Source organism: Chiloscyllium plagiosum, unplaced genomic scaffold (assembly GCF_037043375.1).
Source record: "Chiloscyllium plagiosum isolate Xiang-an unplaced genomic scaffold, Cpla_swu_hap1 HiC_scaffold_48, whole genome shotgun sequence".
Taxonomy (NCBI): Eukaryota; Metazoa; Chordata; class Chondrichthyes; order Orectolobiformes; family Hemiscylliidae; genus Chiloscyllium; species Chiloscyllium plagiosum.
Genome location: NW_028270186.1, coordinates 482,417 through 498,804, shown reverse-complemented (window position 1 = coordinate 498,804; position 16,388 = coordinate 482,417). Strand labels below are relative to the sequence as shown.

At 45.5% G+C, this 16,388-nt stretch overlaps 1 protein-coding gene across 7 annotated transcripts in view; it reads left to right on the top strand.

Moving 5' to 3' along the window:
* sorbs3 (sorbin and SH3 domain containing 3) overlaps nt 1-16,388 on the top strand; it is a 48,714-nt gene that overhangs the window by 24,887 nt on the left and 7,439 nt on the right. For all 7 annotated transcript variants that reach the window (XM_043681156.2, XM_087984225.1, XM_087984226.1 and 4 more), the window contains 6 exons: nt 1,061-1,107; nt 8,942-9,075; nt 9,889-9,977; nt 11,092-11,138; nt 11,731-11,845; nt 12,298-12,423. In XM_043681156.2, coding sequence (XP_043537091.2) covers nt 1,061-1,107; nt 8,942-9,075; nt 9,889-9,977; nt 11,092-11,138; nt 11,731-11,845; nt 12,298-12,423 — 558 coding nt within the window. The remainder of the gene's footprint in view (nt 1-1,060; nt 1,108-8,941; nt 9,076-9,888; nt 9,978-11,091; nt 11,139-11,730; nt 11,846-12,297; nt 12,424-16,388) is intronic.

Here is a 16,388-nt window from a genome sequence, read left to right as displayed (position 1 = left end):
TGGTTTTGGACTCACATACCCTTGGAAAAAGATTATGGATGTTCTCCTTATCTATGCTCCTCCTGATTTTATAAACCTCTGCAAGGTCACCCCTCAGCTTCTGAAGTTCACAAAAAAATTCCCCAGTCCAGCCAGCCTCTCCTTTTCACTCAGACCTTCCAGGCTCAGCAACATCCTTGTAAAATTTCTTCTGCACCTTTTCTCATGAGAACAGGTTCTTGTGGTTAATAAGAGGCTACTCATTCCTCCTAGCAGCAGTTACGTTGACATGATAGGCATTGGTACAGAGCTGTTCCCTCTCACTCCTTCCAAAGCAGAAGCTGTTTTGCCCTCAATTCCACCAAGCTGGGTGAGGTGTAAGACACTCCTCAGTATTAATCCTTTCAAACCCTTACTCCCTGAGACAACAGTATGCCTTCAGCCTGGAGCCTCACCTTTGGAACTACTTCCTGACCTCTCCAGCCTCTCTTTCTTCTCCTCTCCTCTCCTTCAGGCACAGCAGAAAACCTACACATCTTGAACCATGGTCACCTGCCCTATCTCTCTGCCTCACTATCAATTCTTGTCTGGTATTGTTCCCGTGAAGCACCTTCAGAGGTTTGATGAGAATCTCTATCACTTTGTAAGTGCCTCATAAAAACAGTTTTATTCCTTCAGTGAATTGGGCAAAATGCCTGTTCAATTTCCCCCTGTCCCCTCAGCATTCGGAGCCCTCACACCATCTCTGCCAAAAGATTCCTGTCCCTCTATTCCACACAACAGCTGTACAACTATCCTCACTTACTTCAGTGGCAAGGTATTGCTCACCCCCGTCAAACCTCCTAGGACAGTGACAGGGACAGTGACAGACGGGGTGAGATATAGACACATTGTTTGATTTGCTGGCAGCTTTTCTACCCAAGGATGATATCAGGTGGAGTTTAGGACCCAGTGTTGACTTGTTGACTAACTGTTAGTAACTGACAGCTTCCAAGAATTCCCCATTCCGATCATTCCACTCTGTCTCCTTCTGAGTTCCGGACTTTGGTCTTTCAACACTTCTCCGTCTGCTTTCTTTCAGGAAAGCTCGGGAAGACGGCAGTTTCAAGGGCAGCCTGCTAGTGTCAGGTGAGTGTGAACTGGTTAGCTGTGGACACAGAAAGGCAGGGTAGGTACGGAAATAAGGTCAGTCGACACCTGGGGATCACTGGTAATTGACAGTATTTCGGGTGGAATTCTTCCAGCCACTTCCTGAGATTAAAGTGCCTACTAGGTTTACCAGAAACCACAGTACACGTTGTTCTAAAACAGGTCAACAGAAAGACTGTGTGACACTACGTATCTGCTTTAACTTGAGTGTATGACTAAGTGTTAGATTGAGGGGTGTGGGATATATCAGTGTGTTACAGTGAAGGGTGTGGGATATATCAGAGTGTTACAGTGATAGGTGTGGAATATATGTGTGTGTGGGGTATATCAGTATGTTACAATGAGAGGTGTGGGATATATGAGTGTGTTTGCAGTAGGAGGTGTAGGGTATATGAGTGTGTTACAGTGAGGGGTGTGGGGTATTTCAGAATGTAACAGTGAAGAGTGTGGGATATATGAGTCTGTTACAGTGAGGGTGTGGGATATATGAATGTGTTACAGTGAAGGGTGTGGGGTATATCAGTGTGTCACAGTAAGGGGTGTGGGGTATTTCAGAGTGTTAAAATGAGGGGGTGTGGGGTATATGAATGTGTTACAGTGAGGGTGTGTGGGATATATGAATATTTAGGGTGTAAGTTTGCTCGCTGAGCTGTAGGTTTGATATCCAGACATTTCATTACCTGGCTAAATAACATCATCAGTGGCGACCTCCAAGTGAAGCGAAGCTGTTGTCTCCTGCTTTCTAATTATATCTTTCTCCTGGATGGGGTTCCTGGGATTTGTGGTGATGTCATTTCCTGTTCCTTTTCTAAGAGGTTGATAGATGGTATCTAGATCTATGTGTTTGTTTATGGCGTTGTGGTTGGAGTGCCAGGCCTCTAGGAATTCTCTGGCATGTCTTTGCTTAGCCTGTCCCAGGATAGATGTGTTGCCCCAGTCGAAATGGTGTTCTTTTTCCTCCGTGTGTAGGGCTACGAGGGAGAGAGGGTCGTATCTTTTTGTGGCTAGCTGGTGTTTGTGTATCCTGGTGGCTAACTTTCTTCCTGTTTGTCCTACATAGTGTTTCTGGCAGTCCTTGCATGGAATTTTGTAGACGACGTTGGTTTTGTCCATGGGATGTACTGGGTCTTTTAAGTTTGTCAGTTTTTGTTTGAAAGTGTTGGTGGGTTTGTGTGCTACTAGGATTCCAAGGGGTCTTAGTAGTCTGGCTGTCATTTCTGAAACTTCTTTGATGTATGGTAAGGTGGTTAGGGTTTCTGGCTGTGTTTAGTCTGCTTGTCGTGGTTTGTTCTTGAGGAATCTGCGGACCGTATTTTTTGAGTATCCGTTCTTCTTGAATACATTGTATAGTTGGTTCTCTCTGTTTTCTGAAATTCGTCTGTGCTGCCATGTGATGTGGCTCGTTGGAATAGTGTTCTGATACAGCTTCGTTTGTGTGTGTTGGGATGGTTGCTGGTGTAGTTAAGTTTTTGGTCAGTGTTTGTCAGTTTTCTGTATACATCACCAACACCCTCACAGGCATAAAGTTCACCAAGGAGGAAGAAAGCGACAACAAACTCGCATCCTGGACGTCACAGTCGAAAGAACAGACAACGGAGAACTACAAAGCTGCGTATACAGAAAACCAACAAACACAAAGAGATAGTGATAGACTGGGTGAATGAGCAAAACTGTGGCTGACGGATTTCATTGTCAGAAAGCATGAGATTATCCATTCTGGACAGGTAACGGATAGATTGGAATGCTTTCCAGGAGGTGTGAGGTTATATGTAATGAATATCCAAAGATAAGTACATGAATAAGAAAGGGGCCAGACGTAGGCAAGTGGGACTAATTTGGTTTGGAAACATAGTTGGTGTGGACTGGTTGGAGTAAAGAATCTATTTTTATGCTGTATGACACTCCACCTCGATGACTGTTGGTGGTTCAGGTGCATTGATCTTCAAAATGCAATGAACAGTTCTGGAAAATAATGCTGGCCTTTATATCGAGAGTATTGAAGTACAAGGATGCAGAAAGTTAAGCTGTTGATAGTGGCTGACACGGTGGCACAGTGGTTAGCACTACTGCCTCACAGTGCCAGAGACCTGGGTTCAATTCCCGCCTCAGGCAACTGTCTGTGTGGAGTTTGCACATTCTCCCATTTTCCCAGTGTCTGTGTGGGTTTTCCCCGGGTGCTCCAGTTTCCTCCCACAGTCCAAAAATGTGCAGGCTAAATTGCCCATGGTGTTCAGTGAAGGGATAAATGTACGGGAATGGGTGTAGGTGGTTTGTTCTTCGGAAAGTCAGTGTGGACTTGTTGGGCTGAAAGGCCTGTTTCCACACTGTAAGTAATCTAATAAAAAAAAACCCTGGTTAGACCTGACTTGGAGTGCTGTGAGGAGATCTGGGCACCACACTTTACACCCCATCTCTTGGCGATGGAGGGAGTACATCATAGGTTTACTCGGACCGAGGGTATGGCCTCAGAGTAAAGGGAACAGAGATGAGCAGAAACCTCTTTCGCCAGAGAGTGGGAAATCTATGGAATTCACTGCCACAGAAGGCTGTGGAGGCTGAGTCATTGAGTATATTTTAGACAGAGATAGATGGGTTCTTGATTGTCAAGGGGATCAAGGGTTACCTGAAGAAAGCGGGAGAATGGGATTGAGAAACTTATCAATGGGCCGAGTGGCCTCATTTCTGTTCCTGTGTCTTATGATCGTAATGACACCTGGACTTCAAGGGTTACATTATGAAGAGAGTATACATAAATTAGACCTGTTTTCTCTCGAATGTGGAAAGTTAAGGAGTAATCTGATCAAAGTCTTCAAGATTGGTGAGGGATTCTAGGAAGAAGAGGCATATTCTGAGAATGAGGGCCAGACTGTTCAGGAGAGATGTGAAGAAACGGTTCTGTACACAAAGGGCGGTAGGCGCTTGGAAAGCTCCTTCATAAATGACAGCCCATGCTGGATCATTTGTTAATTTTAAATCTGAGATGAATAAAGGTATTAAGGGATATGGGTCAAAGACAGGTACACAGAGTCAGGCCACAGATCAGCAGGATCCTGTTGATGGTGGAACAGGTTCAAAGAACTGAATGGCCAACTCCTGGCCCTGTGATAATATTGAATGGGAGAGCAGGATTAATGGACTGAATGGCCTCCTCATGCTGCTATTTCTATAGCATTGCAAACAGTTTTGTAAAAATGTCCAGACAAGAGTTCAGATAACATTCAAGTTGCCTCCTCAGCTCCTAATTTACAAAGTAATTATTCTGCAGACACCTTTGCAGGGGTTCAGTGCAAACTTAATCTTGTTGCTAAATGGATAGTTTATCAAGCTAAAAATAGCTCAAAGTCTGTAGTTAGTCTTGTCAGGGTCTCCTGTCGTGGCCGTTTTGGAAGCTGCCAGTTGGTTGTTCATGAGGGCACAGTGAGAGTGAATGAATACAGACTAGCTGCACCTATCAGGAGTGGGCATTGCATCAGAAAGAGCTTCCTCCATTGTCCCCCCAACAGCGGGCCAAGACCCTGTGTTAATATTCAACAGTGTGACCCGGCGTGAGAGTTACGGTTACAGAGTTCAGCTCTGATGAAGAGTCATCTCGACTGAAAACATTAGTTTGCTCTCTTTCCATGGATCCTGTGATCTCAAGCATTTGTTGTTTTCAATGCAGATTTCAGCATCTACAGTAATTTGTTGTTTACAATGAATTATATCTGGGTGGAGCAGAGTATGGACATCCACTATGTATCCAGGAGACAGACTAGCAACCTCTGTGTGCTGAGGCAAACACAGCAAGTTCCTTCCAGCCTGTTCCCCCACTGTAGCATGACCTTGTTCTGAGTCATGTTCTGAAACCTCACTGACCTTCATTCAAAACTCCTGTTGTACTTCTTTGACTCCAACCCTAAGCCTTAGCTTCTGCTGCTGTGTTGTATAACTGTATCAGGTTTTCAAACATCATTCAGCATTTCCACGATAAGGCCAGAACAGAAGGCCTTTTCTCATTCTTTCACCTGAACATCACTGTCAAGAGCATCTGTGTGATGTTATATGTACTACTATCTAATGCAGAAGTGTGATATAACATGATCCTGTCCTGTTCGCCGAGCTGGGAATTTGTGTTGCAGATGTTTCGTCCCCTGTCTAGGTGACATCCTCAGTGCTTGGGAGCCTCCTGTGAAGCGCTTCTATGATGTTTCCTCCGGCATTTATAGTGATTTGTACCTGCTGCTTCCGGTTGTCAGTTCCAGCTGTCCGTTGCAGTGGTCGGTATATTGGGTCCAGGTCGATCTGCTTATTGATTGAATCTGTGGATGAGTGCCATGCCTCTAGGAATTCGGACAGATAACCAGGTTTGACCTACAGAGAATGAAACCTGAAAGCAACAACACCCCCAGATTCTATGCACTACCTAAAGTGCACAAACCAAACATCCCACTCAGACCCATACTAACACTACCAGGGACACGATCACACAAACTGGCTAAAGAACTACAGCAGAAACTGAAACACCTGATCAGCGGATCCAGACACTCTATACAGTCAACACAGGAATTCTTGGGCATCATCAGAAATATACACATAGACAAGGAAGAAACCATGGTCTCATTCGATGTAATGGCACTGTTCACCTCTATCGACGAAACCCTAACCAGAGAAACAATAGCCAACCTGCTAGACATACAGAACAGACAACAGGATGGTGAACCTATCAACAAAGACTGCATACTCAAACTACTGGTCCTGTGCCTCACAACACACTTCACATTCAACAACCAAATATATGAACAAATCAACGGCACACCCATGGGTTCACCCATCTCTGGACTCATAGCAGAAGCAGTAATGCAAAGGTTAGAACAAACAGTCTTACCGCAAATTCAACCCAATGTCTGGGTCAGATATGTAGATGATATCTTTGTAATCATTAAAAACACAGAAATAGAGAACACACACCGGATCATCAACGCCACACTCACAGGAATCCGATTCACTCGAGAGGAAGAAAAGGACAACCAACTCCCATTCCTAGATGTGATGGTACAGGGAACAGCGAACGGAGAATTCACCACAAAGGTATACAGGAAAGCCACACACACAGACCAAGTCCTAAACTACGAAAGCAACCACCCCAACACACACAAAAGACACTGTTCAAAAGGGCCACAACACACTGCAGTACACCAGAACTGCAAAAAGAGGAAGAAGAACACCTATACAATGTATTCGCCAAAAACAGATACCCCAGCAATTTCATCAACAGATGCCTAAGGGAAAGACAACAGAATGAGGTCATGCCACAACCCAAAGGACTAGCTACACTACTATACATCAAAAACATTTCTGAACTGACATCCAGACTACTGCGACCACTAGGACTCATAACAGCACACAAACCAACAGCCACTCTCAGACAACAACTCACCAGGATGAAGGACCCGATACCCAGCATGAGCAAAACCAATGTAGTGTTCAAAATCCCATGCAAGGAGAAAGTGAGGTCTGCAGATGCTGGAGATCAAAGTTGAAACTTTATTGCTGGAACAGCACAGCAGGTCAGGCAGCATCCAGGGAACAGGAGATTCGACGTTTCGGGCACAGGCCCTTCTTCAGGAATCCCATGCAAGGACTGCACGAAACACTACATAGGACAAACAGGAAGACAGCTAACAAACCGTATCCAAGAACACCAACTAGCCACGAAACGACACGACCAGCTATCCTTAGTAGCCACACACTCAGATGACAAGCAACATGAGGTCGACTGGGACAACACTACTATTATAGGACAAGCCAAATAGAGAACAGCCAGGGAATTCCTAGAGGCATGGCACTCATCCACAGATTCAATCAATAAGCAGATCGACCTGGACCCAATATACTGACCACTGCAACGGACAGCTGGAACTGACAACCGGAAGCGGCAGATACAAATCACTATAAATGCCGGAGGAAACATCACAGAAGCGCTTCACAGGAACCTCCCAAGCACTGAGGATATCACCTAGACAGGGGACGAAACGTCTGCAACACAAATTCCCAGCTCGGCAAACAGAACCACAACAATGAGCACCCGAGCTACAAATCATCGCACAAACTTTGAATGATCCTGTCCCTTGAAACAGTGCTGTTGGGGGCCTTTCAATCAGCTTTATCTTATCCTATGTTACGTTGGAGCACTTTAGAGGGCAGTTAGACTATGTTGGTGTGGGGCTGCAGTCACAAACGGGCTCAATCTGGGCAGGTGTCACATCTGCAGCCGTTGAGTGGCTTGGTTATTATAAGACAACAGTCACTTCCTGATTGCCTGTACTGAATCTCACTCAACCAGATTGGAGGTTCACCTTGTTGGATTGAGGGCCTAGGCATCAACAAGATTGAGCTGGGAAGAAATGGACTGTCCTCACTGGGTCTCCCTGATGTGACATGAGGTTTGAACACAAATGGGGTTCTTTTCTCCACTGGCATCAGATTATTCCAAATATGGTCGGAAATTAAGGTAGGGCAAGGAAGACACAATACCAACATGGAATTGAGCCTGTGGTTTACATCTTCTGGAAGAAACATGTTTTCTGTCTGATCCTTGTTCCCATCAGACATCCATTGTAACCCAAAGACAGCTTTTCTTCCAGAGAAGGCCTATTTGATCAGCTTAGCCACACCACTTGATGCCTGTTACCACCTATTAGTAGAGGCTCTGAATCACTGGGTAAAACTGGATTTGACTGGGTGGGGTCTGTTTTTGAATTACTACCCACCCATTTGAGAAGCAATGATGAATGCAAACTGTTATTGAACAAGCATTAGTGGGAGAGGCAGACAGTGTTCAATGGAGGGAGAGAGAAAGGGAGGGGCAGACTGAGAAAGAATTTCAGCGATCAAGTTGGAGAAAGAAAGAATTGTGCATAATTTAGTAAGAAACATGCAGGTCACTCAATGGAATGCAGACAGACTTATTAATATGCAGGAGAGACTCATTAATATGCAGGAGATAGCTGTTGCTGTGTCGGACAACGTGATTAATATACAGAACAGCTTTGCAGGCATGGTTGGCTCTGTCTTGTTAATGAATAGCTCTTTAGAAACGAGAGTGGCCTGACAATATTGGGCTCTGAAGAATAAATGCAGTCTAATGACAGCTGATGCTGGTGTTATCTGTCAATCTGCGAGCCGTGTGGGAGCAGAGGGATTTGGGGGTTTATTTGGAGCAGTCCTCCAGGCAAAGACCTGGTCTGGTCACAGATTTCCAGCCAGAGGCAAGACTTTCAAAGTGGACAAAAAGTTGTAAATCTCTGCAAAGCCTGGTACCACGAGACCACAGTTGGAGGCTGTGTACAAGTTTAATCTCTGCACTGTAAGTGGATGTTGAATTTATTTACGAGGACGTTTTGCTCATTCACAACGATAGTGCCCAGCCTGAACAAGGACAAAATGTTCAGCAGTTGGAGTCCTATACAATTGGAATCATTAACTTTGTCTCCCTCGCACAGACATTGCCTGACCTGCTGGATATTTCCAGCACACTGTTTCAAGGACACGTTGTTCTGCCTCTGTTTCCACACTTTTCCCTATGTCATTTTGTACTCTCTGATTCCTGTTTGTTTGTTATCGGGTGTGACTGTTGTCATTTTAGTTTCTGAAAATAATTTGTCAGTGGAGTTTGGAGCAACGTTCTTTGTTTTATTCGGCTTGTCAATGTTTGATCAGTTGCCATGAGTCGGGACTCCCCTTTGAGTGTAGATTGAAGAGAGGGTTTCCAGGCTGGGTTTTACTACCCTGAGTGAACTGTATAACACTTTACACTTTTCTCTTCTTGCTCCAGTGTAATGAGCACACCTCCCAGGTGGGAACAGTCGTCCGTCAATCTCCAACCCAGTGGTCAATGCAGCGAGTTGCCTGGCAACCAGAGCCTCCATGGAGACACTGGCACCAGAGATCACCCAGCATCTTCAGGAGGTGAGAAGAAAGGAGTTGCATTTCACTAGCGCCAGTCAGACCGTCAAGATGTTCCAAACCAGCTTGCAGCCAGTTTACTCATGTTTGAAGCTTGGTTATGTAGGAAGCAAAGCTGCAGGTTTACCCTCAACCAGCTCCCACGTACAGCAGCAGGACCAGTGTTCGAGTAGTGATGAGAAAGGCCAGTTGGGGAAGAATGCTGCCATCAGTCCACTTATTCTTGTGAGGAGCTTTCAAGCAGTCTGTGGTGAAGGATGGACTAGAAACAAGTCTTGTAAGACTTGTCTTAGACAATAACATCACAGTGATTATGTACAGGTTACATTAACTCTGGGACATGAACAATGATTAACAAGAACTAAATAAGACGCGTGAATCTCCATGAAGAGACCAGGCCAGACTCCATTTGCTGTGTGCCCAACCTGCATAACACTGCACCTCTTGGTTTGTGGTTGTACTGCAGAGTCAGCAGAGCTGTGGCTGAGCTCAGATTAATCTTGTCATATCCATCCAATTATACAACAACAAGAACCAAATAACTCCTTTATGAAATGTTGTTGAGGGATAAATATTTGGCCCCAGGGTACACAGCGCAGACTGACAGGCCCTGTGTCGTTCTGTCAGAGTGCTGCACTTTCAGAGATGCCATGTCTGAGGTCAGCTGATAAAGCAAAGCGTTTGCTCTGTTTCGGATGTGACAACCATGGCTCCACATCACGAAGTTGATCAGTGGCTGTAAAACAGTTTGGGATATTCTGCGATGGTGAAAGGGTGCGATGGAAGTGCTAGCCTTTCCATTCTCTTTCTTTGTAGGTCCTCGGAGCTGTGTGAATAATGGGAACAGTCCTGATGGGAGACAAGACAACCTGACAGATGGGCCACACATCTCCGAAACGCGAAAGGTAAGCTCAGAGACTGGGCTGGGTAGCAACAACAGGTTGAAGGTCACTCAGTGCAGTATTTCGTGTTATTTAATCCCAAACATAGTCCTCAAATCTCATCGCTCAGAGAGTAGTCATGAGAGAGAATAATGAGGCGCAAACAATTTTTAGCTCCAGGCGCAGCCAGTCAGGAAGGTGAATTATGGTCCTGTGTCACGGTGGTCGGTTGAATAGCCATGAAACTTTCCCCAGTGCTCTTTGGGGAAATACAACAAAAGAAAACAATATTCCCTGTGAACTGAACAGGTGTGCAGCCTTCCATAAGTATGGAAGGTCACACACAGGAAACAAACTGGCAGCAGAAGACAGTATTTCCAAATCAGACTATTCCTATACCACTGCACAGCCTTCAGCCTAAAAGCCAGATTGCCACTCGACATTAGGACAAGACCGAGAGAGTGCTGCCCTGTCTACAATCTTGCTCTTCGGATCATCAATTCTCAGATGGTTAAAAAAATCCCAAGTACTCTGAAAGATCAGAAGAATGAAGAGGGAGCTTTGTTCTGGATCTAACCCTGTTGTGGACATGTTAGCTGCGGCCACTGTTCAGGGATCTTTAAAAGAGTAGAGAGAACTTCACATTCAGTTTAATAAAGTAAAGGAAGCTATACGTTCTACCTCTCGTGAGAGTAGTTGATGGGGACAATGCACGTATAGGGAGATTTACAGTCAGTATAAAAGGCTAGAGCAAATTTTATTCTGTGTCTGTTTGAATGTGAATTCAGTGAATACATTTGGAATTGAAAATCTGGCTAATGGTGACCACCACTGGAGCTTTGTCAATTGTCAGAGAACTTATCTGGTTCACCACTGTCCTGAAGGGAAGGAAATCAGGCATCCTTACCCTTGCCTGTCCTGCACATGACTCCAGACTCACGGCAATGTGTCTTAACTGGCCTCTGGACAATTACAGGTGGACAATAAACGCTGCCCTAGGCAATGAAACACGAATCCTATAAAGAATAAAGAACAGAAAAAACTGAATTGAATCAGTTTGTTTCTATTGGGAACCAGGCTGGGAGCTTAACCCCCACAGACTCTTCTCTCCTCCTAACCCTTCTTATTATCTTCACAGATGAAGGCAGCACGGGCCAAGTTTGACTTCCAGGCTGAATCTGCAAAGTAAGTTGAGTGTGCCAGAACCAGTGAGATTGAGATATGACTGAACATGATAAAGTCAGGTGGGCCTGAGACCCAGTGAAAGCTGGAACTAGTCCATCTGCAGAAGAGGCTGTGCCCAGTTGGCACAAACCAATATTAAAGCTGGTTTTGGTCCCGTGAGTCAGAGCAGGGGGAATTTCAGTAGCCAGTGACTCCCTCACTTTCTCATATGTGGATTCAGTGATTGAATTCTGGAAACCCTTGTGGTTGAATAGATTCTGCTGGCCAGTCTGTAACTGAGGACTCAATCAGTTACTGGGAAGGCACATGAGGTCTATCCAACTGTATCCAATGTGGATAAATTGTTAGGATTCAGAAGAGTGGGAGTTAAGTGCCTGAGTAAGTTTGTTCTCTCTTTCTGAAAATCCCACTCTCTACAGATGTTGCTGTCATGCCCTTGGGCAGCTGCTCCAAGAAACCTTTTTTGTCTTCGATGATAGAACTGGACATTGGCTGCTTGGTGTCTTGTGTTGCAGTCATTTCTCTTTGAATTATGGGCATCCTACAACCTTTGACCATTGCTTTGATATGATTTATATGGTTGGCTCTCCAGGGAACTTACTCTTCAGAAGGGAGACGTTGTTTACATCCATAAAGTGCTCGACCAGAACTGGCTGAAAGGGGAGCACTATGGGAGGCTCGGGATCTTCCCAACATCTTATGTTGAGGTAATATGTTCTGGTATGATTTTCCTCTCTCACACAAGGATAAAAACTCACCCATTTCTGGGAGGACTGCAAAATGCACTAAATCACTGGTTCGTTGCTCGAAGGACAGAGAAACCCACACAGACATGGGGAGAACGTGCAAACTCCACACAGACAGTTACTTGAGGCTGGAATTGAACCTGGGTCCCTGGCGCTGTGAGGCAGCAGTGCCACTGGGCCACCGTGCTGCCCTCAACAATATTCTAGTGATAATACAATTAGGACATTGCCTCCCCTAACAGAGCAGTATCAGGCGACGAGGGGTCTGTGACATTTCACTGCAATCCCAGCCTCAGTGGGCTCACAGAATCGTTACAGCATTAGTGACTGCCAATCTCCTGCCTTTTCCCCATGTTGACTCGATTCTCTACTGTGAACTGACTGATATTTCATCTCTTGCTTTCCTATTTCAGTTTATTCCTGACACTGAGAGACCAACACCAATCAAGAACCCACCCATCCAAATCCTGGAGTATGGAGAAGCTGTTGCCATATTTAACTTCAAGGGAAATTTAAGTGTGGAGCTCTCTTTTCGCAAGGTGTGTGTCTGTAAAGTTTTAATTTAACAAAAGTAAATCCAGATTATTTGGAACATGACAACCTTCAAATGAGGGTGCAAAATCAGTGTTCATAGGAAAATGGGTCAGGGGACAGACAGCAGAGCTTGCACAGGCATGAATCGATGAATGTCCTCCTCTCGCGCTGTATCATGCTCAAATTCTGATATAATATTTCTTTCGCTGTCTCTGTCTCTCTGTCTCTGCCTCACACTTTCACTCTCTCCTTCACTCTAGGCTCCCCGGCCTGAGTGTCAGCGCCATCTTGTGGGAATGTGGAGATTTGCACAGGGATTGTGAACTGGTTCAGGCAGCAGGAAGTTACAATCGAGCAGTTTCAGGTTCAGTGAGTGTTGGAGCAGTTGTGCATTCCCTGCAATTCACCAGATTTTTGACAATATTCCCAGTGACTGTATTGTCTTACTGACCCAGTCTGTACAGGGACTCTCGTTTGGACTCCAACAGTACCTTTGTTATACTGTGGGGAGAAAACTGTCACGGAGGAAGCTCCAGACATCATAGAGAGCCTGCTTGTCACGATGGATATCAAAGCTACGGTAGAGCAGCTGATGCTGCACCATCAGAGCTTCTCAATCAGGGGAAACCAGCAATCCTGCAGCATCTGCACTAACTTCCCAGCCTCTACAAGAAGTAGAGGCCAGTGCGGTAAGAAATGTGTGATGAAAAGATTGTGATCCTGCCCAAGAACAAGGGTGGCTGCAGCCAATTGCAACAGCTATCAACATCTCTCCCTCCTGCTGCACATCACGGGAAAAGTAGTTGCTCAAATTACCCTTGTCAGACTGCAGGTCCTGGTAAGACATATCCAACCCTCATCCTAAGTAATGGTATGATCTACAATTGTTGTGATCATCTCAGTCCTACAACTGCAAAAGAAAAGCTCTGAACAAAGGAGATAATGCCTTCATCAATCTCACGAAGGCATGCAAACATGTGAATAGCTGGAAAATATTTGCTGCCTGTTAAACACCTCACTGTGACCTCCTCGACTGATAACAGTATGGTGGATAAGGCCAGCTCATATTCGGACAACATCAGAACACTTTCCTCAGCATATTATTCTCTTTGCTGCTGTCACAGGCCTTCAGCTCATCAACAGAGAATGTCTCCTTAATGATACAGAACTGACAGAAAGCTGTGCTTGCCTGAGATCCAAGGCAAAAGTACACCAAATTCTTATCTGAGAGCTGCTTAATGCCACTGATCCCACATGAACATTTTGCACTGAGGAACATTTTCAGCGCAAACACACAAACTCTCTTACATGGAAATGGTCTATTTTAACCATCAACATCAGGAAGACAATGCCATCATCCAGGATGTTGCTACCCTGCCATTTATCAACACTGAGTATGACTTCATCGACTTCGGCGTTGCAGGTCTCACTCATCTATCACTTGATGCTGAAATCAACACAGGCAACACAAAAGCTGCAGTGCTGTATCTGAACTGAGTAACAGAGTGTGTACCAACAGCATCTTGATCAAGAACATCACACTGTGAGTGGACCAAACCCTAACCTCTGCAAGCTCTTCTACATAGTGAGGCCTGAGAACCATATGTTAGGTAGGCGAAAAGGCTGAGCTATTTCCACCTTCTCTGTCTCAGATATCTCTGGCATGTCTTGGTCAGACAAGCTTACCAACTCATTGCGAAGCCAACAAGTCTGTATTGGCTGGGCCACATTCATTGAATGAAGGCGAGCTGTACACTCAATGATCTTCCACATAGTGAGCTGACCATTGGGCCACACCATCCTGGCACCCATATCTCTGGATCGAGGACACCTGCAAGCAAGGACATTAACACTGCCAACTGGGAGATGGTGGAAAGGTGAACAGAAGCAGAAAGCTCAGCTGGCTGAGAAGAGGGCCCTGAGAAACAGAGCTTGTGAGTCACACCCACTGTCATCTTCTGCAGCAAATATCCCAGAGATTTCTGTGCTAATGTGAGCCAAACACAAAGCTGACTATCACAGGGAAACCATCACTTTAGGAGACAGAAGGCCGCCACAGACAGTGAGCCTTGTTCAGAGTGGGAGTGAGCCAAGGACAAGGAGAAAATTCTGAGTGCCCTATGAGTGCTGCAGTGGAAAGGAATTGATGCAGATGTGCAGAGCTCAGTGAGAAACTTGGGTGAGTGGAAAGTTAGACAAGTGCAGAAAGTTGAGTTGCCAACTGCAGTTTGAGCCTGGGCAGTGACCAAAATGAGAGAGTGATCCATGTGCAGGAATCATGGTTGAGGTGGTGTCAGCAATTTAAAAGAGTGTTAGCAGAATGCTTGCCTTATCCAGATATCATGAATATGGACAGCATATTCAGCCCAAGCAATCCCTCCTGGTGTCTCTGCTCCATAAGAGTACATTTAATCTCCTACATCCGATTCTATTCCCCCATTAGATTGTTTTCTGACTTCTATTTCTGTCCTGAGTCTCCTTCTCTCTACAAGTGAAAACATCTTCTCCACATCTATCCTTTCAGCTCTTTTCATAAATTTAAAGGTATCAAACAGATAATCCTGGTTTCTGAAGATAGAAGTTAATTCTGGTTTGAGGATGTCCATGTTCCTGGATGTGAGTAATCGCAGCATCTTGTAGAATGATCAACAGTTATGACAGCAAATGTATATTGCACCTTTAATTTTGTAAAACTACCGAAGGCACTTCCCAGGAGCAGTTATCGAGGAAAGGTTTTGTTACCAAGTCACATCAGCAGGTGTTGAGACAGATGTGTAACAGTTTAATTGAACTGGTTGGTTTTAAGGAATATATTCGAGGAGAAAGTGAGGTCTGCAGATGCTGGAGATCAAAGTTGAAACTTTATTGCTGGAACAGCACAGCAGGTCAGGCAGCATCCAGGGAACAGGAGATTCGACGTTTCGGGCACAGGCCCTTCTTCAGGAATGAGCAGAGAGTGTTCAGCAGGAGAAGATAAAAGGTAGGGAGGAGGGACTTGGAGGAGGGGCGTTGGAAATGTGATAGGTGGAAAGAGGTCAAGGTGAGGGTGATAGGTCGGAGTAGGATGGAGGCGGAGAGGTCAAGAAGAAGACTGCAGGTCAGGAAGGCGGTGCCGGGCTGGAGGGATCCGGCTGAGACAAGGTGGGGGGAGGGGGGATGAAGAAACTGGTGAAGTCCAAGTTCATCCCCTGCGGTTGGAGGGTTCCCAGTCGGAAGATAAGACGCTCCTCCTCCGACCGTCGGGTTGTTGTGGTTTGGCGGTGGATGAGTCCAATGACCTGCATATCCTCGGTGGAGTGGGAGGGGGAGTTGAAATGCTGTGCTACAGGTTGGTTGGGTTGGTTCGTCCGGGTGGCCCAGAGGTGCTCTCTGAATCGCTCCGCAAGTAGGCGGCCTGTCTCCCCAATATAGAGGAGGCCACACCGGCTGCAGCGGATGCAGTAGATGATGTGGGTGGAGGTGCAGGTGAATCTGTGGCGGATATGGAAGTTTCCTTTGGGGCCTTGGAGAGAAGTGAGGGGGGAGGTGTGGGCGCAAGTGTTCGTCGAATCTCCTGTTCCCTGGATGCTGCCTGACCTGCTGTGCTGTTCCAGCAATAAAGTTTCAACTTTAAGGAATATATTAAAGGCAAAGTGAGATTTAGAGGTGCAAAGAGGCTGAGGGAAGAAATTCCGGAGCTTAGGATCCAGGCAGCTGAAAACATGGTGCCAAGGATAGAATGATGGAAACTGAGAATGTGTAAAAGGCCACACTTAATAAAGCATTGAGACTTTTGAAAGTTGTAGACGTAAAGGAAATTCCAGAGATATTGAAAGGTGTGAAATCAAGAATGAGAATTTTGAAATGGAGGGATTGCTTAACAGAGAGCCTCTCCAGGTGATCAAATTCAGGACAGTACAGTTCTGGATGAGATAAGGTTTACTGAGGTTAGGATGCATGAGACCATCCACTTCACAGTCAGCTCTGGAGG